Here is a 27,808-nt window from a genome sequence, read left to right as displayed (position 1 = left end):
ACTGATGGCCACACGGGCAGGCACACGGGCAGGGTGCACGGCTTTGTGCGCCAGGACCATTTGCAGAGTTGTCGGCCCATCTATGGCGCTCTGCGGGTGCCGCCTCTCCCGCTGCCCGGACGGGTCAAGCTTCACCTCCGAGTGCCCCGCGTTACCCTCACAGACATCCAGCCGCCACCGCCGGCCGGGCAGCGCCATCCGCGCCTTCCACAGCATCGGCCGGCGCTCGGTGGCTCCTTATCCTCGGAACCCCCTCCCGTGCCAGAGGGAGGCTGCGGGGCGAGCCGGGGGTGCTGCCGGCGGGCCCGGTGCTGTTGCCGCGGTGATGCCGGGCAGCCTCCCCTGCCCGTGCCCCCGCCCCGCAAACATGGCAGCGGCGGCGGCTCCGGCGGGGAGCGGCGGCAGGTGAGCCGGCGGGGGCGGCGGCTCCCGGCCCTGCCCGGCCCGGCCCAGCCCGGCCCGCCCCGCCGCCGCGGGCCGCCCGGCCGCACCCCCGGCTCCATCCGCAGGCCGGTGGGCGAGGCGGCGGCGGGGGGCGGGCTCCCGGCGCCGCCAGGCAGCTCCTCCCTCCCTCCCTCCCGGCCGGCCGGGAGCCCCCGGCGGGGTGACAGCCCTGCCGAGCGCAGCCGCCCCGGCCGGGGCTGCGGAGCAGCGCCCGCTCCCGCCTCGGCCCGCTCGCTGCCGGCTCGCAGCGGGGCCGCCCCGCGCCCGCCATGTGGAAGCTCAACAAGAGCAGCAAAGTTCTGCTGGACGACTCGCCCGAGGAGGAGGAGACGCGTCCCCGCGGGCCGCCGCCCGCCGCCGCCTTCGCGGCCCCCCAGGTAGGAGCGCGGAGCCCGGTTCGGAGGGGTCGTGAGGCTCGGCCCCGCTCCCGCTGCCCCGCTCTCCGGCGGCATGAGTAATCACTTTTCCCACCCTGATGTGCCGGTAGGCTGGCCCTGGTCGGAGCTGGGAGTGTTTGAGCGGATCGTGCGACTGTCAGCCGGTTCTTGGGGTGCTGACTGGCCTATCCAACCCTGTTTCCTTCCAGCAGCCGGCCTCCGGCGTCTCTGGGACTTGCTGCCCTTCATTCCAGTGGCTTCCTACCTCAGGGTACTTTCTCTCCCAGCCCTAGGCAGAGGCACCGCAACCCATCTGTTAAGCACAATACATTAAACAGGGATGTTTAAGAACATAACTTTATTTGTGCGTTTGTGTAGAACCCTGATGTTTTGGCAGGATTGTTTTTTTCTTTGGTTTCACTAATGGTAGTTCACTGTCTTTAAATAGCTGCAATCTTGTTTGAAAGCTTTTGTTGTTAAGTGTTAAATTAAATACTAACAGTGACTTTCTCAACAGATATAACCTGAAGGGAAGGGTACCAGTTGAGTATCAGGGAAAACAACTAAAAAAATGTTTGTTGACTTGCTTTCAAAAACTTGGTAGCAATTAGATATCCATCCAGCTCAGAAGCCTGCTATGCTGCCCAGTACAGCTTAGTGCTGATCTTCTGTTGCCACAGAGTTACTTTGATAGTGAATGAGAGGTTCTGAAGTAAGCAGTTGCCCGGGGTTGCAAAGTAGTGAGAAGAAGGTACTAAAGCCTTCCCAGCTTTCTAACCCATGTTTATCTTGCCTATCTTTCTGAAAGAGCTTGAGTGTGTCTGGATAAATTAGCCTCACCTTGAGTTTCTGGTTGACAGGCGCTGTGAGTTGTCAACACGTGTGGCAATTGCTGAAGAGCAGCTTCTCCCAGTCACAGCAGTTATTCTCTCCATCTTCCAGCAGCCACAGCCACCAGTTTAGCCTTGCCTTGCCCTTGCCCCTGCACAGTAAATAGTAGAGCCACAGCCCTTGCTGCTTCTTTGGCAGCAGCTGGGGAGTTGAACAGATGACTAGGATCTCCTCCTGCAGAAGAAGAATGGACATTTGTTTTGGAGACCCCCTTCAGTGGAGTAAGGGGTACTGTGGGGTTTGAGGTGACCTGAAGTATCTCCCCCAGCCTCTCATACAGCATCTAACCTCTGCCTCCTACAGTTCCTATCCTCAGGTGCTTGTAAGTTTCCACAGTTTCTGCTAAGCTGCTGGCTTGTACCATCATAGCCCTCCTAGACTTGCTCACCTCCTGAAACCCAAAAGCCTCCAGTAAATCCCACTGACTCTTCACTGCTCTTCTCTACCACTAATGATATGAGCCCCCCTTGAGGCTCCTGACCGTGGCTTCCCAGTCAGGAGAGGATTCTTCAGACTTCTGTTCTGACAATTCTCCCAGCCCTCTACTTTAGCAGCAGAGGCTGGAGTTTGTTTATTTTATTTTGCCCAGTCCAATTGTCTTTTACTGTTCTGGGCCTCTGTTCCATTAGTTGAAGTCTCAAGTTATAACGGTGATGACAATGGTTTCTTGTGCAAAAGGTTTGCATTTTCGTGAATTTTAAGAAAATTCCTTTTCATCTCCAGTGGAACTGGGATACTGATTTTAGTGTTGAGGGGTGGCAGGAAAAAATAAATTATTCTGCGTCACTAAATGAAATATTCTTGAAGATAAAGGATTCAGTAAGGTTAGCACAACTGTAGTGTAGCTTGGAGGCGGGAATGAAGATTATAAGCTATTAGTTATTTTGCCCATTAAAATCAAAATATGAAAGGATTGCAACACTCTGCCCAAAATATTTAGCAGTAGTCGTTTTAGAGTTTATGTACACTTTAAGGAAGAGCAGGCTGTATAGAAAGCTCTGACCACTAGATTGGCATCCTAATTCTCATGATCAGGGCGGCTTTTAGGTCAGCCATAGGTACAAAGTATCTAAACCATGGCTGGGATAGGTGTCAAGGGAACCAAATGCACTTGTTCAGTTTGTTGTAGCTGACCTGCTTCATGTTCCTTGCTTTTAGTATTTGAAATTCTTCATGTTTCATCAGATCCTGTATTTTTCTCCCAATAATATGATTGTATGGGAGTGAAATGCAGTAATGTGTAGAGGGATTTGGTAATGATCTGCACTCTCTGCTGCTGCATCCTGGCCTGTGTCAGCCAACCCTGTGGCTTTGGAGGACAGCAGCACCATGAGAGCTTGAGGAGTCATGGGGGCAGTTCTTGTGGTACCTTAGCTGTGCATGGGAATGCCTCAGTACGTGTGTAAGTGTTGTTATGGTACAGCCTGCTGTGAATGAAGGATTACCTCATCGAGATCAGAAGAATCCAGGACGTTCCTGATTTTTTATTGTTAGAGCCAAAATCTAGATAATTAGTGTGAGTGCTTTTTAGTAAATTAGGAAGCCCAGTTTTAGATCACATGCAGAAGCTGACTGTTAGATTTAATTTCCTTTTCTGATACATCATTTGGTAAAAGAGGAGATGAACCAGGCTCATTGTGTTTTGACTTTGATTTATGATATGTTGTTTTCCCAACAACCATATTTTGTCTTTATTTTCTAAGCAATTGGGAAGAAAATCCTTAAGCTTCTACCATTCATGCTATAAATAAGGCTGAAACTTTTTGCTTCAAAGGCAAGAAATTGGTAGTCACATCTATGTCATTAAAGCAAACCACGTTGGAAGTATTCCAGCGTAATGAAATGTTGGTGCTGTATATTGTTTCTTCAAAGCTGAGAAAGAGTGAAGGAATTCTCACTGTGCAACCTAATAATTAGGACATTGCAGTAGCAGACAGCAACAAAGAATTAGTCTACTATAAGTTTAAAAAAAAGCCCAACACAAAAAACCCCTTTGTTACTCCAGAGAAATTTTAATCATCCTATTTAGATATGGAAGCCTGATTGGGGCTTAAGCAGACATTTGAAATTGTAGACATTTGTAGTTCTTAAATAGAAAAGCCTAGTTTGATCTAAAAAAAAGTTTTGACAGTTCTGGTTTTGTGTTATACAGAATGGTTTGATTTTGTTCCAGGGGAGAACAAAAACAAATTTTAGAACATGAAAATTGCAAGGGAGGGAACTGTCAGCCTCTGGCCACTTTTTAGCAAAAGTTTCTACATACATTCAAGTACTTTGAATTGTTAACACTTATTTAAAATAGTAAGGTGTTTCCTGAGATAAGAAGGACAAGTAAATTTTGAAACAGTACTTGTGTAAATAAATGTGTGGATTATTGTGAGGTTTTTTTAGACCAGACAGTTTTAGACTGTATCTTAGAAGTTAATTTTCATTTATGCTTTGAAGCATAAGTATTTTTAATTTACACAATGAAGGTGCTTTATTCACTTAAGTTATAATTTATACATGAAAGTAACTTGACATGCATAAATAGTACACACACATGAGATGAAATTAATGTGTTTTGTGTGTGTCTCTCTAAAAATATGCTAGAAATGTACAGTGGTGCATGCCAAACTTGCGTTCAGTTTGGAATATAGTCATTACGTTTCAAACTGTAGTTGTTTTTTTGGAAAGGGAAAACTGCTGGGTTTTGATTTCTGGAAGGCATTGTTTTGGCAGTTGTGCTGAGTTCTTGATGCAATCTGACCATCGAATCAGTTCTCAGAGATGTCAATGCTGTGTCAATATCATGTGTTACTCTGACGTAAAATGCAACTCCACTTTAAAATACATCTATATATTAGGGGAGGGGATGGGTGTCAGGCTGACCTATATTATCTAATGAAGCTCTGTCTTTCATGTAAAAATATTTCAGAACCCTAGCCTTGATCTGTTCTCCCCAGTTGTATTTTTTGTTATGTTCAAAGAGAATATGTGCAAAAACATGTTTTATGCTGAATTTTGTTTAGACTTGCTCAGGATGTTTGAAGGCTGGCTCTACAGAATTTTAGTTATCTCTTTTAATGAAGATGTTTAAGTGTCTGGTACAATTTTAATACTGGCTTTCATCTTGGAATGAGTTGAACTCAGACAAGCCCTGCAGAAATAGGTGGGAGCTGAGCAGCTTTTCTTATGTTTTACTAATACGTTGAATAAGGGTATTTTTTAATTAAAAAAATAATGTAGAAATGTTAATCCAGGTAATGCCTTTCCTTCACTTTCTAGCCATTTCTGTGTGTCTCGGGCTTTGCCTTCAGTACTCTAAAAATCCCATCATACCTTTTCCTCTCTGCTAGCCTGGTTTCTTTCCTCTTCATTGGAGTGGTTCTTGTGACATTTCAGTGGCATTTTCCCAGCTAAAATCCATCACCTGTATTGTGTCATCATTCTTGAACATTAGATTGTGGTACTGTCAGTGAAGACTTTCCTGAGCCTTCCTTGCCCTGCCTTTCTTGCTTTTCCTCCTTCTTGTCACATACAATCTTTCAGCAGCTTCTTGAATGGGTCCTGTTTCTTTCTCACAGTCTTTCTGGAGCTCTACAGAGCTGACAGTGTCTTTTGGGGCTTTTGGCTTTCTAAGTTTTAAATCCTTTTCATTTTTGAGGTACATCACTTTTTAATTTATACTGTCATTTTTTACACAGTTGACTGGGATCAGATCTGTTTCTCACCTCTTATCCCCTCTGTGTTGGCTTTTTCTTACTCTCAGAAGTCCACAAACCACATATTGTCTGATTGGTCTCCTATTACAGACACCATCACTATATATTTTTTTCTTTCAGCCAAGCCTCTAACCTGCAAGTTGTCTGTGGTTTTTATCTATTGTGTGAAAGAGAATTTGTGTCCTAGACTTCACTGTTGTTTCCTCCATGAATTCCAGGTCAAGTCTGCTTTCTCTCTCTCTTTTTTTTTTTTTTCAATTATTATTTTTTCTTGCTGTCTAGACAGTTGAATTCTTTTGTGGACCCTCACTTCCCATACTGATGGTGATTACTTCCTCTCCAGCTTCTAATACCTATGTTGTGGTTTCCCATCCCCTAGTTCCTGTAAATTCCATTGCTGATATTAGTGTTGTTGCTTATGGCATAAAGTTTAAGTCCTCCTCATCCTTCAAATTCCATTTCTTCAGCTGGCCTCCCTTTGTTTCAGGAAATTTGCATTTAAATCTCTCTCCTTACTTTCAAGGTTTTTCTTAGTGCATCCCCTTCCTCACCCATTTGTCACTTTTATCACTTGTATCTTTCCTTGAGCCTGTTCTGCTTTCCTGGCTCTGATTGCCTGGCTTTGCCAGCAGCAGCCGTGTCTGCCCTCCTCCCCTCCAGCCTAACACAGAACTGTCCCCTCCCAGTGATCCACAGACCCACCAGCATCTCCTCCTCTGCAGCTTTGCTGAGATCTGCTTTCCCCAAGTTATTTGTTGCGTCTTCTTGGGGTTTTGGGAGGTTTCTGAAACCATACTCTCCTGCCACTGCTGGGCTTCCTACCATAAACATACAAAGTAAAATGTAAATGGTTTCGAGAACAAATGAATAATTTTAATTCTTTACTGTTAAAGTAGGTTAAGAATGTTTTCCTTGCTTTTATAGCAACTATTTGCCAGATGGTGTGAGGACATCCATAACATAAGTAGAGTTACTAGAAGTTGCTGAACACTTTACTAGGTAGACTTTTTTTTCAACTCTATCATCATCAAAGGTGTATTTCCAACAAGTTTTGCTGCTGGTTCTCTGTGAGGAGCTCCAGGAAAATGTCTGTGTGATCACTGCACGTGTGATAAAAGCACACATCAAAAGGAAGCTGTACGTGTGCTGCTGAGCACTGTAACAAAAAATGATGCATTCAGCCCATTTTGCAGAAACTCTGCTAGGAAAATATGGCCATTACTCATCCAAGACCTTTATTGGAGACATGTAGTTTAATGGCAAATTCCATGACTGAATAAGAATTGTATATCAGCTACTGTCTTTTGAATTAACATCTATTGGTTTGTTTTCTGGATAAGAAAACAGCAAATATTAATTCCTGCTATGGCTAAGTTGTTAAAAATAACTGACAGATTTTCAGCTAGAAATTTCATCAAAATTGAAAAGTTCACTGGAATAGTTGAATTGTTACAGAAATTGAATTAAAATTTATTATCTGACCTTATTTGTTTCAGCTTTGGCACTCATGATTTTTTGATCTTAATACAGCTGTTTCCATTTCATGAAGGATATTTGAAATATTATAAATTAGGTAAAACTAAATTCTTAATGGCATATGAACTTTTAAAATATTTTAAGGTGATTAATCTTTAATATTCTTCCCAAAATATTTCAGAGAAGCAAAGTCTGAGTAAGATGTATTATAACCTCTTAGAACAGAGATACACAGTAATGTGAACACTTAATAGAGTAACCTTGTGTATTGATGTAAAAACAGAGCATAGGAACCTGGTGTTCCAGTGTTTCTCTTTGTAATGCCAATAAAATTCAGAACTACAGAAGTATTCTTGTATAAATACTTACATTCTGAAATTAATCTTCTCTGGTACATTTGGCCATTTATATCAATTGACAGTAAAAATATGGAAATAATTTAGATATTCTGTTTTAAAATGTAATGGAATGTGAAACAATAACTGAAGTGGTTGAATGAAACAGAGTTTGAAAATGCTAAGCAAGTTCTTAACAGCTGTGGATGCTAAAGAAAAGAGCATCATCTTTATTATGAATACTGAATAAATTAAAATTATTTGAAAGATGAAAACCAGTTTCCCTATGTTTTCACCTCTCAGTTGGTCTGATGAATAGTAGGCAGTTGTGAGAGACTTGAGCCTAGAAGGTGGAAGAATTTTTAAATATGTTGGATGGGTTTTCTCCTATACCTGAAGTAGTCATCCAGACTTTTTAAAGTTAATGGAGTGAAATAAGTTCTTTTGGAAATGATCTGAAGAATTATATTTTAAAAGCAGGTTTCCAAAGTAGTGTTGTCTGCAAACTGTATGCCACAATTAAAGTATATTCTTCAACACACTTATATTTTACATTTTATTTTTCTTTATCATTAGATATTTTCAGGTTTGCTGAAGACTGGCAGAGGAAACTTGCAGCATAGGAGTCACTGTCACTATTTAGATAGTTTGTTGTCATAATAAAGATGTTTTTCTAAGTGTAGGGAGCAATCTCGTGTGGAAAATGATTGTTTATAGGAGAGAAAAAAATGAGTTTAAAATACCAAATTACTCTTAAGCAAGACTTCAGAAATGCCTAGGTTAATACTTTTCATTGGTGACATTAAAAGGAAATTTTCAGTTTACACCATCTGCCCAGATGGCTGGTTAGATTCACTCATTGCTTTAGGGACATACAAATGGAAGATTGAGATCTAGCAGTAGATGAAATATGGACGATCCTGATCACAGTATCTTGATCTCAGTCTAGGATATCTCTGCCAGGAAGGAGCAGAGGCAGTTCACAGTTCAGCACTGGAGTTTTTCTGCTGAACACATAGCCTCATGTCCAAGAAAAAAGTGATGTGTGACTGAGTAATGCAGCCTTTATTTCTTAAAATTGAAAGCCTTGTTTTTCCTTAAAGGCATGTTCAGTTTTGTGTGGGTGTTCAGGTACAGTTCAGCTTTGTTTTTCAGCTATGTTAAAGGAATATTGAAACTAGTAGAGCTGTTTCAGTGCCCATTTACATTTGATCACTGTTGCATCAGTTTCCTAACTCAGAAAGCATATATCCATGCATTGAATTTTTCCAGGTGTATATTACAGGTGAAAAAAAAAATGAGGCCAAATGCCACTGATCTTCTACTGATAACTTTGTTCTTACTCAATGTGTGAGTGTATTTTGTGTTGGTTTTGATTCAGTTCTAAACTTAGATAAACAGAGTGGCTTTGGCATTAATAATCAGCTTTAGTCTTGTTTATTTCATTTTACATTCTATTAAAATCCTTCTCAAATCCAAGGAAACATTTTCTTTTGTTAGCTGTATTTTAAGATGGTGATTTGGCTGTTTGATCTCCTCTTCCCAGTCTGTGTTGTTTCTGGTCAGGCTGTGTATGTGTAGTTGTTCTACTGTTTGGTTTGTAATCGGTGTTTTGGGAATCTTTCCAGCTTCAGGGGTTGTCTTTCAGGTTTGTGATTTCCTGAATGATTTTCAAAATTTTTTTTTTAACCCTTCCCCTCTTCTATCACTGAACTATTCAGTAGGGTTTGTGGAGTACTAGAAATTATGTTAAATTCTTCCTTGGAGTGTATCCCTTCAGGTGCTGTTTGTTTTGGGATTTTTTTTTCCTACTTAAATGGTACATTTGTGGTACATAATCCCATTTGCACTTACAGGCATGACTACCTAGACTTTATGTTACATCCAGTCCTTGATGAGATGTGATGATAGGCAGAGGGGATGCAATAAGTCAGTCGAGGGTGAGAATTGGTTCCAAAAGGACCTACTATTTTAACAATAGCTTGTTTACTCTTATGTTTGCACAGCTAATGCGTGTGTATGTGTGTATGATAGGAAACTCCCTCAACTGGGCAGAGAAAATCAATTATATATCATTTTACTTACTAGAGCACGAGAAGGGCATGCAGGACGAAATGATGCTATTATTTCCCTTAACTCTTTGATGTTCAGCATTCTTCATCTTGGCCTGAATTATGAAAGTGAATGATGTAAAGAGACTAATTAATTACTTTACCACAAAGGAAGCTGAGGGAAGCAGATTACAATTTTGATCTCTGTACAAAAAGGTTTGTGTGCTAGTTGAATTAGTCCCTTGAGTACCTTATGGTTTGCAGTATGTCCAACAAAAGGGCACTTGTTTCCCTATGAAAACACTCTGTGCATACCAACCTTCCCCTGCCAGAACTGGAGGGCTATTCAAGCTGCTGATCAGCATTTCCCACTAGCGTTAGCATTTTCACCTAGAAATATCTAAATACTGTAATGTAGTCCAGGCTTTTCCTTTAAATTGAAGTAAAACAATGAATTGTCATACCTGTAAACCAACCAGACTAAAACATACTGAAATAGTTTATAAGTGTTCAGCATCACTATGTGTTATGCAGCATGATAAAGAGTGAAGATGAGTTTTTTTGACATATAGCTGTACAGCATGATAAAGAGTGAAGATGAGCTTTTTTGACATATAGCTGTACAGTAGATTGTCCTCTAAACAAAATTGATCAACCAAATCATAAGCTTCCTCATCTCAGAATGGTAACAAAAGCAGGGAATTTGTATCAGGAGAAGGGTGTAATAATGTGTATCACTTAAAAATACAAATTATTCTGTAGGTAACAAGGGAAGATGGGTTGTAGTGATGTCTCATCTTTCCTCCTGGGTTCTTCTCAGTGGTGGCACAGGTCCCCTCTCTCCCTCTGCTCTTTTCCTCTGTATTTTTTTTTTTTAATACAAAGCCCATCCCTCCTGCAGGGTGCACTGGTCCCTCCCTCCCATGTGGGCCATGCCTGTTTCTGAACCTTAATACCTGCTCCTGTCCCAGTCTGTTCTTGCTGTATGCCATTTGTCTGCTTCTCTCTGCTTTCCTTAAGGATGGATTTTCCACAAAACATTTTCACATCTAGTCTGTTGGAGATGACTGAATTCAAAGCTACAGGCTGGTTTTGAGCAAAGCATGGGATATATGGATGGACATCGCAAGCACTCTGCCATTATCCAAGTCTCCTTTTTCTTCAGCAGTGCATTTAAAAGGATACTATGAATACTTTCTTGGTCTTCTGCCCCAAAAAACATATTTTAGGGATTGGATTCTCACCAGATTTTCTTGAGGGTTTAATGTATTTCAATCTTTGTATTTAATCTCTTTAAACTTTGTGTTGTCCGCTCACCATCGGCCTGAGTTGCATGAATATAGTTGCTGCAAACGTGTGTCTCATTCCTTAGGTGGTAGCACTTTGTATAACCATGAGTAGTAGCACTGTATTAATACAGAAACACATTCATAGTTGTCCCTTTTTAAAAGAAACAAATAAATACCCTTTTTGCCTACTGTTTATTGGTAATTACATCTTTTGTTGACAGTGGTATTCACATTCTGTTGTGCTGATTCCCTAGCCCTATACAGTGCTCTTTGCATCTCGTGATTTTCCCCTAAAAGCTTTCACTGTGAAAATGCCTTGTACTTTTGCTTCCTTGTGCTCAGCCTTGCTAGAGGCTCTGTGCCTTCACACTCCATCTTTTCTCTCTTCTGGAACATGATATCTCTATGCACTTTCGTAATTTTATTTTCCTTCCTAAGATACTTGGAGAGCTGGAAGAATTAAAATGAGAGGTGTTATTTCTTTCAAAGGTACTAACAGTGTCTTGTTTGTTCTGGAGGTAGTATTGTTGGTTGTTGAAACTGATAGTTGTGCCAGCTCTGGATGTCTGAGAATTTCTCCTCTTACCATATTTCCCCTTGGAGCTTTCCTAGTTCTTGTTGATTTCTTTTTGTTCTTGGGAAAAACTTGGATAGAACAGGTGATGTATTCTCTAGCTCATACTGTGTGCTAGCAGAGACTCCATCATGTTAAGTGTAGGACTTTGCAACCTCATCTTAAAACATGGTCAATGTTTCTCTTAAAAGCAGAGGTATAAAAAAGCCAAAAGGAGTAGAAGTAGTTGAATTTAATTTGAGAGAACTACACAAATCTTAACATTTTTGGTATCCTATCTACAGTTCTCCTGTGTTAGACAGCTAACTGAATTCGGAAGTTAAATAACTTGTTGCAATCTACAGGAAGCAATAGTCTCATTTTGAAAGATAATAGAGTTCCTGACTTTGTGTTCTACCCCAGCAAGTAAGTCTGGCTATCTACAGCTCACTGTATTCCAACATCCAAATGCTATTGGAAGTATGGAGCAATGCTCTTTCTACTCTATTCTAGAAATGCTCTAACCTTGTCCCTTGTATAATATAAAGGATTGCCTGTAAAGTAAGTGGAAACATTAATATGTAAATACATATATATAAAGAGATATAAATAAGTAAATATATTAAAAAAAACAAACATGGGATTTGGTCTGTCAGAATGAAGCTGGTGCATCTCAGTCCCCACATGACTAGAAATAGCATAACACTTTTGTGCTGGTTTTCTCACCTCTTTCTGATGCTGTTAGCAAAGTGAAGGAGGCCTTTGGCAATGCATAGGAGCAAGGATAATGAGTGTTTTAGGTGTCTTGGGATATGTGCATGTGGAGTGCATATCAACTCCTTAGCATTTACTTTAATTGAAAAGGAAGGGGTTGATAAATTTGATTTTTAAAACAATAAGTGGCTGACATAATCAATATATGGACCAGAGTGAATACAGGAGATTTTGTGAACCTGTTGCTTCAAAGACACTTTGCACTTTTCTGTTTTAATTCTGTTTCTTTCCTGAAACTGGGGTTAAATATTTTTGGTCATATGTAGTCATATGTTCTGTTTGTACTTGGGACTGTTTGTAGTCATATGTAGAGAAAAAAAAAAGGCAACATTTTTCTCATTGAAATACAGAGTGCAGAAATTGAAAATTGCGGATTTCCTGAATTCTATGTCCCACTTCCTTTATCTTTGACCTCTAAAGTACTCCTATCAATGATCTTACTTGCCATGTCTTGAAGACAGCACTGACAGTAACAGGAGGGTCTGACAATACTAACATAGTAGTTTAATTCAGAGATGGACAGAAATGCTTCCCCCCTCCTGAACAGCCTTCACGGGCATTTAGCACTCTAGTTTTCTTCTGAAATCTACAGTTGTGCATGGAGGGGAAAGAAATGTGGAGGAAAGTGTTTCTTTGAGTTAAGGAAATGTAGGGCTTTTTAATATGAAGGAGGAAAAAATCCGGAGACATTCCTCTCCCCCCAGCCCACAGACAATGCATAAACCGCCATCTAGTACAGTATTTAGAAAATCAGAGCAGATCCAAACTAATTGGACTAAAGTTTTTATGATGCAAGGGTGTTTCTCCTTTTGTGGTATGGGGTTTTGGTTCTGTAAGGGTTTGATTTTTCATAATTCTAAGTGTAGATTTATGTTTTAGTAGTGGTGTTCACTTAGTTTTGTGTTGTAATCATGTTTTCTCAATTTTCTTTTATGATGTGCCAAATAGAAAAAAAGCATTTATGGATAGTCTAAAATGTGTCAGTCCTAACTGTCAAACCAAAACTGACTATGGGCCTTTTTTATCTTTATCCTTCTTTTGAGAATAAAGACCAGTTTCTTCAAGATGAAGTTTCATCTTCAGTGTCACATCTTGCAACAAAGGTAAATACCTGTTCTTTGAAAATGTAACATTTAATATCTTATATATATATTTCAGTCCATGGGTGTTAGAAAGTTAGCAGTATTTCATGGACACCTGATTAAGGAATTTATATAGTTCATTGATGATTTTATAATTATGTATGATCCTTGGTTAAGGGGTTCTCCTTGAAGTAATATTAGTAGTGCAGGATTATTTGGAAAGCTCCCTTATTTGCTTTTATTAGTGGGGAGTGGAAAGCATCCTGATTTTTTTTTTCCCTCCTAATGATGGCTGTTAAAACGCAAGATGAAAATAAGAAGCCACAGGAATTACTGAAGTCTAAAGAAGCATTAAATTCTAGCTGCAACTAGCAATAAAAACATGAAAAGTAGAAGAGTTTGGGGTTGTTTATTCCATTATATGTCCACTGGCTTTCTGACCACAAGAGGTTAAGGATTTTATTTTGTATCTCTTTCAGGAAAGAGAAGTAGGTAGGCATGCAAGTTAATTTTTTTTACCTTGATATGTGTCCAAGAATCTTCTTTAATGTTCTTAAAATACATTAGTAGAAGATGAAAGAGGTGGAAGTTATTATGATAAGCTTGAGCTTGTTTTGAAATTCCATAGGTATAAAGAAAAGTATTTTAAAATACTTTCATTAGTGTAATAGGATACTTTACATTAATATGTATAAACTGAACATCTGTGTCTGTTACTTCTTTTTGTTCTGCTTCAGATGCAGCATGATTTTCCTTGAAAATAGAAGTCAGATTGTACTATACCTTTTTCCAATCTTTTGAAGAAGTATATTCTTTTTTATGAAAACATAAATTACCATGTATTTTATACCAAATGATAAATTTTTAGGGAGAGAATCTTAAAACGAATCTGTTTTCTATTGAAACTTTTTTTGCCCCTTTCTTAGTCATTCAGGAAGGCTTAGTATGTGTGTGTTCTGACTTATAAAATCAGAAACGTCACCAGATAAACCACTGCCATATTTTTGTCTTTTAAAGTAAAACCCTCTTGTCTTAAAAATGAATTCTCAAGAAAGCACCTTATCCTTCTTCTCTTTCTAAAAGCAATTCTGTGTTTTATTTGGTTGCTCTGCTGTCTTAGAAGCTGTCAGTACAGCGATATTCCAGAAGTTCTAAAATTTTAATATGTTAATAAAAGGCTGATGAATTGCATGTGTGGCCTTTCCAGTACACACATGTCATGAATAAAGTAGTCTCCATGTTGCAACAATGCGGTGAAGAGCAGCAGAATTCTTGAAGAAGGTGGTGGTGGATGAATAGTGTGTGTGCTCATTGGGGAGACAGCCTTCCTGGTCTCTTAAAGCCTCAGTTTTAAGACAGTGTTGATGCCCATTTGCAGAGGAAAGCCTTTGACCTAGGTTTGGGGGTCTAAAAGTGGGAGCTAGTCCTAAAGAATGAGCTTGGAAAATGGTCTTAGATCCTGCTCCTGCAGGAAGCTGCCCACTGAGCACTGAGGACTGCTGATTGCAGTGCTGAATTTTCCTAGTTCTCACATCACAGCTCTCTTGAAAGGCAGGTATAGGTGGTTAAAAAACCTCGTGACATCCCAAAGTGAGGAGCCATGAGGGCTGCTGTGGTGCTCTGCAAAATGCAGAAATTTGGAACCTGTGTTCAGACTCTGTCTGGATGTGTGAATTAGAGAGTAAGTCTATGAGGAGTGACTGAGGCAGCTGGGAGTGTTTAGCCTGGGGAAAAGGAGGCTTGGGGAGACCTTTACAACTACTTGAGTCGAAGTTGTAGGCAGGTGGGGGTCAGCATCTTCTCCCAGTTAGCCAGCAACAGGACAGGAGGAAATGGCCTCAAGCTGCATCAGGGGAGATTCAGGTTGGACATCAAGAGGAATTTCTTCACTGAATGCACTGAAATGGGCTGGCCAAAGAGGTCATGGAGTCACCATTCCTGGAGGTGCTCAAGGAACGACTGGGTGTTGCAACTCAGGTTGACCACCTGATGTTCACTCAGACTCAGTGATCTCAGAGGTCTTTTCCAACCTAAATGATTCTATGATTTGGCCTCTGAAAACCTCAGTCTTTGGGGGTCTCACTGCCATGCTCAGCTTCTGAATTAAAAGTATAGTAGAAACTTCATCTGCAGTTGTTTTTAGGCCAGATTTTGAAAAGAGACAAAGTTTTGAGAAACTAAAAACATCAAGACCTTAATGCACGCACATTCATGGAACCTGATGAGATACATTTGTAGGTCCCAAGGGAGCTGGTGGAGAAGTGGCTGAGCCACTATCCAGTATACTTGAGAAGTTATGGAAATCTGGTGGGATTCTCACTGACTGGAAAATGGAAGACATGACCCCGACTTTCAAAAAAGGTTATAAAAAAGGGAACTGCAGACCATTCAGTCTCATCTCTGTGCCAGGCACGGTCGTGTAGCCAATCCTCATGGAAACTATACTAAGGCTAATGAAAAATAAGGGGGGAATTGGTGACAGCCAACGTGGCTTCATTAAGGGCGAATCATGCCTGAGAAATTTGTTGGCCTTCTACAGCAGTGTTACAGCATTGGTGAATGAGGGAAGAGCAACTGATGTCATCTATGTGGACTTGGGCAAAGAATTTGCACAATATCCATGTCTTTAAACTAGAGAGACGTGTATTTGACAGATGGATCATCCAGTAGATAAGAAATTGGCTGTATGGTCACATGCAAAGAATTACGGCCAGTGGATTAATGTCCAAGTGGAGGCTATGACAAGTGATGTTCCTAAGGGGTCTGGGTTGGGACCAGGCCTGTTCACCATCTTTGCTGGGGACATGGACAGTGGCATTGAGTGTACCCTCTGCAAGCTGGTGGATGGCACCAAATTGTGTGATACTCTCAGCAAGCTGGAGGGAAGGGATGCCATCCAGAGGGACCTTGGCAGGACAGAGGTCAGCCTGTGTTAACTTCGTAAAGTTCAACAAGGCAAAGTGCCAGATCCTGCAGCTGGGTCCTGGCAGTGCCAAACACAGGCACAGGATGGCTGGAGAATGGATTGAGAACAGCCCTGCTGGGAAGGATTTGAGGGTGCTGGTACACAACAAGAACCATTGGTCTGCACATCAGAAACTGGCTGACTTGAGAAAATCCCCACCACCATCAATGCTTTAATATCTGTAAGAAAAATTTGGAGGGGAGTTGGTTTTTAAATGTTGGTTGTCTGTCTTCTTGCTCATTTTGAAGAGGTTTCCTGTCATGTGGGAAGAATGCTTCTTTAATTAAAACTGATCAGCATTTTTATAACTGTTAAACACTTAGTTGTAACTTTATTGAACTGTAGGGTACTTATATGGAAAATTACATCTCTGGCTTTTTATTTTAGCTTCAGGGGAGGAGTGAGGGAAACTGTGGAACAAACAATTATTTCTTCTCAGTCAAGTTCAAGAGGAAAATCCATTCTTTTTATTTATAAAAAATTTCTGCAAGTGTTTTGTGAAGTGCCTCTACTTAACTGGAGAATTTTGATTCACCAGTTGTCAGTCCTCTGTGAAAATACTTGTGAAGGTCTGCTGAAACACGGTCCAAATATAAATTTCTGGAAATCTCATTTCATACATGCTGAGCAGTGCCTTTTTAGGGATTAGCTGCTTAACTACACAATGGTATTGAAAGTGCTGGTTCTCACTGCAGGTGTACAGCAAGAATGCCCTGTAATTGCTCATTTTGCTTGCTAAGACTCTGTCATGTGGCTTGTTCTGGCCTGCAGAGAGTGATTTCTGTGCTCCAGAGCCCTGCTGGCCTGGCAGTCTGGAAGTAGAAGAGTCTAATAGGAATATTCTGAAAGTACGAGTACCCACTCCTAAGGCAGTCAGGGTAAATTCAAACATACTTGAATCTCTTGCTTTGCAAACTGCTTGTCTGGTACCTCTAACTCTGTGACCCACATCTTGTTATTATTGTTTGACTTGATTGAATTCTGTGCTTTTTATCTCTCCCATTATAAGATATTAACCTGTATTAACCACCTCCATCTTATACACAAATTTACCTGTTTTCAGTTAAATTTACGCCATCTTCCTGTTTAGTATCTTCCATCTGTATCTGCATACTTTTTTTGGGTGCAATAAACTTTTGAAATTTGCTTTTAGTACTGAACTACTTTAGTTTGTACCCAACTGTTAGTATTCCTGGTTTGCTGCCTTTTACCCTAATATTTCATGAACGTTTTTGCCCTCTAGCAGAGCTTGAATTATCAACTGTTTGCCTTTGACAGTAAAATTAACTGAAAAGTCTTCCTAGTGATGCTTTACAGTTTCCCGGTAGACACTTTTATTGTTCATTTTCCTGTTTACCTATTATTACCTATTGTCCTTGCCTGTTTACCTATTATGGGAAGATAGTCATGTAAGCATCAGAGTTTGTTGATGTGGTAAAAAATAGTGTCCTTAAAGTAATTTTTGGTAATAATACCTATCAGTTTTGTAGGAGACCTCCAATTTAAGGGGTCCTGATCTGTTCTGGGGCATTTTATAAAGTTAACAATCAGTAGACATTTGTTCCCTGTTTTATCTAAAGAAAGAAAAATTGCGGTCAACATATACAATTTGTATAGAGTTAATTCACTTGAATCAATACAGGGAACAGCTGAAGTCTTACTATGAAGGCTGAGATTAGAGTGGAGCTTAGGGGTTTGGGGAGAGCCATAATGTATGTACAAAACTCTGATTATGGAAGAAAGCTGGTAGATGACTGCAATTTTCAGAGGGTGCTTCAGATGTTATGATAATTGCTGCTAAAAAAAGGTGCGGTTGCCCCTAAACTCCATGTGCTTTATCTTTAATTATTTGATTCTTAGCACTAACCTAAAAGAATGCAAAAAATGAGGGAGTTAGGTTTCTGCTGGCTTAAGTAGTTGAAGCAGTTTTCCACAGCATCACACAGGTACAAAACCATAGCATAAGGAAGGCAGTATCAGTGAGCAGGCAGTGGCCTGTGTTGACCCTTTTCAGCAGCAGTATCTGATAAACCAGATCTGCCTCTGTGATCTCCTCTCTCTGGGGATCTGTCTGACAGATGGGCACTGATCCTGAGGCACTGGCAAAGCAGAGGGAAGAGGAGCGAGCAGACAGCTTGACCAGGGATACAGACCGCATCCTTTGCATGATGTTCCAGGAGGGACTGCTTGTACTCCCACTTTCAGAAGATATACTAATTAAATGGCAGCTTTCTCATGGTGGAAAAAAGTACTTCATAAGCTAGAAGGAGTTAAAGGAAAAGAATCTATGCTCTGGTCTTGAGCTCTTAAAATACCAGTTGGAACAAACCATGATGGCTTTTCAATAGTTTGCCAGTTGATGGATTAATATGTATGTTTAATTTCACTTTTTACTGATTCTTCTAAGTGATTGCACAGGACATTGCTGCACAGGTTTTCCCAGCCTGAAGTGGAAGATACAGGAGAAAATTTATTAATTGCTGTCACAGTCAAACTGCTATGAGACCAGCCTGTATTTCTACTTCAGAGAATACTGAAATGGCTTCTTGAGAAGTTCCTCCTTTGTTTCTCATTAACAGTTTTGAAAAATAGTAGACTGAATCATCCAACATGGTTCTCTAATTCCAACATCTGATGTTACAGTTGTAGTCAGCAATAGTGCTCTCTTCCTTAATAGAGGTCCCCTTCTTTTTTGAGTGTGCAGGTATGGGGTTAGGAAGGATGAAACCCACTAGAGTGAAATCTGGTGAGCAACAAGAAAGATTTCTGCTTGTACACCAGCAATAGCAAGGGTGTGAAGAAGATGGAGCCTGACTGTTCTCAGGGTGCTCAGTAAATGGACAAGAGGCAATAGGCACAAACTGAAATAGAAGAAATATAATTTAAAAATAAGAAAAAAAATGTTTTCACCATGAGGACATTCAAGCCAAGGAACGGGTTTCTGGGGAGGTTTTGGATTCTCCAGCTGTGGAGATACTCAAAATCTGGCTGTCCATGATCCTTAGCAGTCTGCTGAGGGTGACCCTGCTTTAAGCAGTGGAGTTGGACTAGATGGTCTCCAGAGGTCTTTTCCAGCAATAAAGGATGGGATTTCTGTGAATTCTGGATGTCAAATAATTTCTTTTTCCAATGACACAGGAAAAAGTAGTTTAAAGATTTGAGAATATAATCAGGTCAGTTACATTTATAAACCTCCTAGGAAATTTTAGGAGTAGTACTTTTGTGTAGAGATTTACATCATAAAAATGAAATACTGAGCCTCTGGTGGATTGGTGCTTTAAGACCATACCAGTACTGTGTTTTCATACTTTGCATAACTTTAATAGTTTTACATCAAACAAGTCTCCAATGTGGTGAGGAGTCAGTTTACTGAAGTATTATCTTTACTTACTGACCTCCCTTTGACATCTGTTGCAAGGAAGCTAATTGTTCTGGGACATGGGTCTTTCTCCAGGTGCTCTGTGAGGCTGTCATTCCCAACTGATTTAGGTTCTGGCAGTCTGTGACTGCAGCAAAAGTAGATGGTGTTCTGGAAGAGCATAACATGGCTGATGTCTAGGGCCTTTTCCCCTAACATCATGAATCATTGTCTTGAGGTATTAGAGGGTGCACCCCTTTAAATAGGGGGTATTCATATATGGATCTGCTGTCTGAAATTTGTCTAATTTTTCTTGTGATGGTTCCCAGCCCTTTTTGGCTATATAGCTGCTGCATCCTAAACTGATGGCTCGAGGGAATGGTGACTTCGAGATCTTCCTGAGCTGTACCTACCAGCTGATACAGTTGTAACTGTTCCAGCTGCACTCCTCAGTTGGTTAAAAGTGTTTAAAGAGCTCTGAAAAGAAACATAGAAATGCAGCAGGCTGTTCTGAGGAATTTTGTTATTATGTGTCAGCTATATGACAGCAGTAGTCAAAAAACAAGATTGTTGTCTTAAAAACTGGTCAGTAGTTACAAAAAAGTTTCTGGAAGTGTGAAATGTGTATTTGACCATCTCCTCCACTAAGGTTTCAATTCAGGAGTGTGCTACCACTGACAATCAAGAGTGAGTTATTCTCTGCTGGTCGGTGCAGTGAAAAGATGCTTCAGCAGATCGGTGCTGCTGCAGGCAGGTGTAAAAGAGGAGGCTTAGGCATGGTAGGCAGAGGTTCTGGTTTCACTCTTGCACTTCCTGCTTTCTTTCAGCCGAGTCTGTTTTATTTGTAGAAGCCTTTGTACAGTGAGTTATATCACGTATTGGTAAAATATGGTTCACTTGGACATTGGTGTTCTTATGCAGGTTATCCTGACAGTGTTTCCTTTGGAAACCCCAAATAAGTAGTGGAAGTGTATCTTAAATGTTTAGCATACATTTCTCCTAAGGACTAGTTGACAGAAGGAATGAATCAGTTACAATCTGGGTATTAGCCTTGTATATACCTACCAAATACCATGGACATGAAAATTTGGAAGGAGGGGTACAATGTGTACATAGACAATGATTTACATACTGGTAGAAAGAGTGCAGAGCTTGTAAAAGTTTATCCAAAGACCTGCACGTAGAATAGAAATAAAGATATCTGTGAATCAGAATTGGACAAATGAAATTAAATTTTCAAAAAATCTAAAGTTTTAAAGTATGGAAAGCTTCTGGCTGCATGGTTTTTGTTTTTTTTTTGGAAGATGGCTGGGATATCCAGACAGTGCAGCAAAGGTTGGGATTGCATTGGCAAAGTATGTATGATGTTCTAGATTAAAGAAGGTGTATGTACAGGTATATCCTTTTTTTTCCATTGAATGTGTGTGTATAAATGCTTGTCTCCAAGCATATAATCAGTGTTGTTCTTTAAAGGTACATATAATTTAAATGAAGCCTCTTCTATGTCTCAAATTGCTATCTGAAAACTAGTAACAAGGTTCTGTTTGTTCATAATCAGCAAATTTGTTCAATGGAAATGACTTGATGAAGCATCATTTTTGAAAGAAGGATGCTTATCTATGAATTGCATCATCCAGTTTAAAGGGAAAAAGAGTTTTTAAGTGCAGCTTGTAGCTGTATTTTTGCCTTTGGTAGCAAAGGTTCCTTCCCCAAAAGGCCTGAAATAATAGAATTTTAGTAAGATAACAGATGATGGAGTCATGGAATGGTTTGGGTTGGGCGAGACCTTAAAGGTCATCTGGTTCCAACCCTCTTTCCATAGGCAAGGACACCTTCCACTACAAATGATTGGTCAAAGTCCCATCCAACCTGGCCTTGAACAATTACAGGGATGAGGCATCCACATCTTCTCTGGGCAACCTGTTCCAGTGCCTCACCACCCTCAAAGTAAAGAATTTCTTCCTAATGTTTAATCTAAACCCACCCTCCTTCATCTTAAGGCCATTTCCCCTTGTCCTATTACTACATGCCCTTGCCAAACCTCCTGCTTGTCTTGACAGCTTTTTGTTTTGATTATTATACTTCATAATGTATCATATTTTTTAATATAGTCAAGTAACACTGACAGACTATCACTGCTGTTCTTACTAGATCCTGTGAAGAAGAGCAGCAACTTTCATATTCTGTGCTTGGCTCACAAGTGTGTGTTTTTGTGAGCATGGTATCAAAGTAAAAATAACCCATACTTAGTTATTTCACCTTGAGGGAGGGAGAATCAAACCTTTAACAAAGTTTAAAAAGTAATTTATGCTGTATGCTTAATGGTCACAGTAAATTTAGAGAAAACGCTGTAGTGCACCAGTGGTGCAGCACACATGGCACTGGTGAGCCAATGCTCTTACCCTTCCTGCTTGCAGGGCAGGGAGTTGCAGTTTGCTGATCACAGAGAAGGACAATATGTGTAAAGCAGGTTTGAAGAGTTTCATAACGTATGTGGCTGTCCTGTCTCTTGACTCTTTCTAGACGTGACAGTTCGTTTCATTTCTTTTCTACTGAAGCCCTTTAGACTGTCTTTAAAGCTGCCTAGATTCTCTTCTTGCTGTGATACATTAAAATGGAGCCCAGCTGTACTCGATGGCATCACAAAACCCCCGAGGATTTGTACTGTTGCTCAGCAAGGGAGAGCTCTTGCTGCAGTTACCAGAACAGCTCTTTTCCCAGGCATGGCCATCCTCTGCAGCTCCAGCAGCACCACGTGCAGGGGACACAGCCCCAGTGTCAGCAGTGGCAGCCCCACTCTGTTCCTGCCCGTCTGTCACCCACACTGATGAGGATTTCCTTCTCTCTGTAGGTTCAAGGTGCAAGTTTCCGGGGCTGGAAGGAAGTGACATCTATGTTCAATAAAGATGATGAACAGCAATTGCTAGCAGGATGCAAGTCTCCAAAATCCAAAGGGTGAGTAAAGCCATTTGGTCTATCTGCTATTTAAATACTATTAAAACCCAGAAAATAGGTGTGCAAAGTAATGGAGCTGGATGCTGAGGAACAGCAGTGTCCAACTGCTGGAAGTCAAATCAACACAGAAAGTTTTATGGGCAAAGCTATATGTACATTAAGCTTATCATGAATAAGGCATGCTGTATTAGGAAAGGAAAGATGATGTTTTAAACAGTTTTAGGTTTGTCAGGAAGAAAAAGGAATTGAGCTGCATAATAATTTTCTTACTGTAGAAAAGTAGTAAAGGCTTGTGAGTAAAAGGGTCATTCTCACACTTTCACTATCCTCTTAGGGGTTAATTATGGTTGACATTACAAATTCCCTTTTTTACATGCCTTACTCTCTCTTTTGAAGTCTTACTACGCCTAGAAAGGTTAAGTGGAGTAGCTGTACTAGGATCTGCAAGTCTTCCCTGTTGGCACTGAGCCGAGTTTTGGCACAGTTGTGTGCTGGTATGGTGAGGGCAGCTCCCTGGACAGAACACACTTCAGGACACACATCTTTCTGTTACAAGTATGTGTAGGCTTCACCTACATGTGCTACCTCACTGCCTTGATTACAAACCAAATGTACCACATGGCATTAGACTGTTCCTGCCAAATATTAGCTTTGATAAGCTAACAAAGCTAATATCAAAATAGCTGATTTGCTGTAGCAGGCTTTGTCTCCAGTTTACTTTGAAATAAATGTGTTTCAGGATGCAACACCACATATATGCATATAGGGGGGTGTATGTATATAAATAAACAATTCAGAATATAAATCCATATATTTTATTTCAATTTGAGCCTCTTGCATAAAACTTCCCCAAAAGTTCCCAGCCACTAACCCTGTGCAATCTTATGGGTGTTATTAAGATGCTAGGCTACTGTAATAATGCTTTGCAATTGATGATAAGAGAACTATGATAACAGAGTTACCACCAATGTAGAAAGCTATTTTGGTATTACTATGAGAACTGCCTGTTTTTTAAGTTCAGAATGTTTTTCTTTAATTATATACCACAATTTTTACTTTACTTCTAAAGACACATGCAGCTTTTAAGTGTGCTGTTTACAAAATACAAGAAAAGTGTTTGGAGTCTGTGGCTGGTTTTAGCAAAATGAAAATTCTGAGGAATCATAAATTCAAAATCCAGTAAACAAAAAGTGATTTTTAAAGGTATTGGTTGAGTTGCTTCTGTATAAATATGATAGAGCTAAGCTTTCATTAATGGAACAAAGCTTTTTTAATAGAAATATTTAAAAGAGATTCGATGGTGGGTTTAGTTGTGGCTAAGGAATCAATATGCTACTACAGATAATGTTTTCAATTTGCTTTTTATCTCATTGAACCCTCAAGGTTGTGTCTTTCACCCCTGGTGTTCAACCCCTCCTTGTGGCCCATTATTTGATTATACACATAATCCTGCATATAAAGTTATGCATAAATATTTGACATTCTGTAATTCAAATATTTCACACTGCAAAATTATTCTGGTTGAAGATTCTTAAGGGGATAAGAAAAGTAATAATATGAGTAGCCTTTCAAATGTCTGAGAGAGAAGTTCCAGTTATTTTTGGGGTTTGGGAGGGGCATTTTGAGAAATCTTACCAGAAATACAAACAGCTGTTATCACATTATTGTGTTGATTTTCATGAAAAAATTAATAAAAAAGCCTGGTATCTTTAAAAGTCCTAATACTGTGTACATCAGCTATTTTAAGGTATGAGGTTTAACTGGTAAGGTGGTAGCAGGTATATGAAATTGAGTAACATAGTGAGTGTTAAAGCTGATGTTAGAACATTTTCATATTCCTTCTACTACCATAGTCCTAGGTTTTTTTGGTTTTTTTTGGTTTTTTTTTTTTTTTTTTTTTTTTTTTGTTGCTGTTGTTTTTTTGGTTAAAGTCCTAAATTTTTCAAACAAACATATCCTAAAATACTTCATACGTTTCCAAAGGCAGCTCTGTGGAGTTTACCCCACAGGAATGGGGTGGGGATGGTGGTGTGTCAATTCTGTTGTACTAGAAAATGACCATACTCACTCCTCTTCTGATTTATCACTGCAAGATTCGGCTGTGTTTAGGTTTTTGTGTATGTGAGGGCATTTTTCCTGAAGCTGACAGCAATGGATGTGCTGCCACAGGCTGACAATGATTAGCACTCCTTACTGTAAAACATAATTACATTGAATGTTTATTAATAACTGCTGCATACATTCTTAAATGAAGGAATTAATCACAACATCATTGTTATTTTCTAGAGCAAACCTAAAATTAAAGGAAGAGATGAAGTCTGAAAAGAAGCCAGGTTTTTGGGACAGTTTGGTGATAAAGCAGAATGTTCCATCTAGGAAGCCAGATGAGATTGAGGGATGGGAACCACCACAGATTACCACTGCTGACTCTACCAGTGATGCAGCAACTCCTTTAAGTGACTATACAGCCTGGTCAGGCTGGGAAGATGAAACCAAAGGCTCCACAAAATACACAAACCTGGCCAGCTCAGGAAACAGTTCCAGGTGGAGTATCAAATCAGCTGGAAAGCTGGTTAGTATTAGACGTCAAAGCAAAGGTAACCTTACTGACAACTGGGAAGAACTAGAATGATACTGGTAGTACTGGTGAAACACTTTATACATAAGAAGAGAACAGTTCCATGATTTACTCACATGTTTAAACCAAAATCAAATCTGCTCAATAATGCACCTTTATACAGTAATTTGTTTTATTCAGATTGTTACAAATTTTTGCTCACCTGATAGTAAATTTTCTTATTACATTGTTAATAGCTATGTTTTCCACACTGAAAAAAAGTAGAGAATCTATTTTGTGCCTATATTTCACATTCAGACTCTGCAGTATGTCAGATTGTTGGTTTTACCAAAAAAATGTAATTCCTTAGTGAATGTATACACTGGTTGTAAATTTGACTGCCTTATGAAGGAACTGCCACTAGCCTGAGGTCCTGCTTCTTTTCTGGTATTTGAGGGCCATTCAAAATTTTAGTTTTGATGCTGTCCCTTTTTAACCAAGAATACCAATCTGTCGCTTGCAGGGAGAGTGCTTGTACTTAGCACTGTTTTCCAAATCTTCAGCCTCAGCTTATGCTTCAGCTGTGCACACAGGATGCTTAGTGTCACATTGTGCTGTACTCTGTGTGACATGGGAAAATACTATTCTGATGTAATTCCTTCCATTACAGGGTTGTCACCAACAGTCAGGTCAAATGGGTCTTCCAGAGTTGGGGTCTTTTTTGTGTTTTGGATTTTTCCCTGGTTTTTTTTTTGGTGGGTGGTTTTTTTTGGGGTTTTTTTTTGGTGTTGTTTTTTGTTTTATTTTGGGGTTACTTTTGGTTGCTTGCTTTTTTTTAAATATTGAACTTCTTTTGACAAAGCTAAGTTTCTCAGTTTTTAAGATGTATGTTATGTCAAAAACAGAAATTACTGAAAATTTGGAAAACAGCATTGAGTAAAGTGTAAGATGATGTTAGTATTCTGGAGGAATATTGAATCTGGATGTGGGAATAAGTTGCTTCTTATGGAAGGGCATAGGTTTTCATTTTTTTACAATAGCTGATACTTGTTCTTCAAACAACTTTTTTGGTTTTGACTGTGTCTTTCCTTTCTTCCCACTGCATAAGCAATGATTGAATTATACTCCAGCATTTTCAGGGTAGCTGAGTAACTGAGCCATTGCAAGTATGTGCATGCACACAACATTTGTTGAAAAATTCCATCTTATTAGCTACTGATATTTTGAGTTTTTGGTAAAAGAAGGTGAAATATTAAACTTGAGATTTGAAATGTATATATGACTAATAAAAGTGCCTCTTTTTAGCATATTGTCTCTCACTAGTGGTGCAGCTGATGTCAGATCCAAAGTCAGTTTCTGTTTTGTTTCTATGACCCACACAAAGACTATTTTAAGATTCATGAATAAAAATCAAACCAAAAGTTTCGTAAGAAATGAACAGTAGGCCTTTTCTCTCCTGATTGTTAAACTGGTGTAACAGAACTGAAACTTGACTGTCTAGCAATATGGCCAGTGCAGTCAGAAGATGAAGCTAGTATGTCAGAGAAAATCAGCATTTTTACAAGAAAGTATAGACCTTTATATAACAGAGGTCTTGTAAACATATTTTTGCAAGAAGCTTATACTGATGAAAAGGGATGCATGCAATTTTTTCTAAGCTTGTTTCTGTTACTGCCACATTACTCCTCCCTTAGCTCTCTCTTTCTCCTCTGCCAATTCATGTGTAGTTTTCTGGCTTGCAGTTCCTGCATAGCTATTTTTTGGAGATTCCTGCTGAGATGTGCCTGGAAGGAAACCTGTAGCAAAATGGTTTTAGTAGGTTGGGGTTTTTCTCCTAATATTGATAGGATGCTAAAAGATGTCGTTCTTAGGTTTACCAAAAAGAACGGTGATGTTTTGTGCTACAAAACAGAATTTTAAAACTGGCAAATATACTTGTAAAATTTGCATTAGATATTAAAAAGTATTCATAGGGGAGAAAAGGTTAGCATTTATATTGCATTGTTTAGTCTGTGAGTAAACTCTATTTTTGCCTTGGGCAAATATGTATGCTGAGGTTAACTATAGGAAAGAATTAGTATTCTTGGGTATAGTATGCTGCATTTTATAGTTTATGGAATACCCTCTAAGGCATGAGCTAGTATTTAATTTGGTTGTTGGTGCTGATCTGAAAGAACAGAAAAAGATCTGTTAGCAGACCTTAATATTCTCAAAGATGGACTGAGAACTTTTAATTTCACTCCTGAAGAAACTATTTATACTGTGACTAGTAAGGGTTTTGCCTTGCACATTATACTGTCAAGTGCCTGTTTCTCACCTTGATGATGTGTTTGATGCACAGCTTAACTGCAACCTTTTTCAATTTGTTTTTAGATGTATGATAAAGAATATGCTCACCAATATGAAGCCTATTATAAAACAAAAGTGGGAAATTGAGATGTGTAAAATTCCAGTTTCACTCCTAGTGATGAAAGTTTTGATGTGCTTTTTAAGTGATATTTCCTCAGAAATAACCATTTTAAGAATCAACATTATTAAATTTAATATAATTTATTGTTATGCTTTAATAATGTATTTGTCTGTTGAGAACTCACTGGTGTGAGCTTTCCTTCTCTCATGTTTGTAAATGTGTCTGAATTTTCAGAATGGGGTCCTTTCATCTTTTACCTTTGTTAGATGCTTAACTACATTAAGTGTTATGAGCTTAAGCTATACACAGCTCCATATGTGGAATAAGTGTAGAATATGTCCCTTAATATTTGTTTTGAAACTGCATTTCGATCTATGTGAAATGTTTTAGAAGAAGGTAGCATTAAGATGGTATGATAAGATTGCACAAAATAAAATATAGTTTATACTGCTTTCTCGTAGCCAATCTGCATGATTGTTGGCGTGGTTTTAACGGGAATTAAAAGCTTTGTGTGGCTGTTACTAGTCACTTAGCTCTGAGCAAAGTCCTTTCTGAGTATTTTTATTTATTAGCATCATTTGCAAAAA

At 39.5% G+C, this 27,808-nt stretch overlaps 1 protein-coding gene across 2 annotated transcripts; it reads left to right on the top strand.

Annotated features, from left to right (window-relative positions):
* Positions 1-594: 594 nt before the first annotated feature.
* TDRP (testis development related protein) lies at positions 595-27,808 on the top strand. 2 transcript variants are annotated; one of them, XM_084202165.1, is made up of 4 exons: positions 595-821; positions 12,938-12,997; positions 22,151-22,254; positions 24,541-27,808. In XM_084202165.1, exons 1-4 carry the CDS (start codon positions 714-716, stop codon positions 24,884-24,886), a joined length of 618 nt encoding a protein of 205 aa, XP_084058291.1. In that variant the 5' UTR covers positions 595-713; the 3' UTR covers positions 24,887-27,808. The 2 variants fall into 2 exon arrangements, with proteins under 2 accessions (XP_084058291.1, XP_084058292.1); XM_084202166.1 differs by lacking the exon at positions 12,938-12,997.

Source organism: Fringilla coelebs (genome assembly GCF_963513975.1).
Source record: "Fringilla coelebs genome assembly, chromosome: 3".
In the NCBI taxonomy this organism is placed as follows: domain Eukaryota; kingdom Metazoa; phylum Chordata; class Aves; order Passeriformes; family Fringillidae; genus Fringilla; species Fringilla coelebs.
The sequence above is the reverse complement of the archived record's forward strand: the minus strand, read 5'-3'. Positions and strand labels throughout refer to the sequence as shown.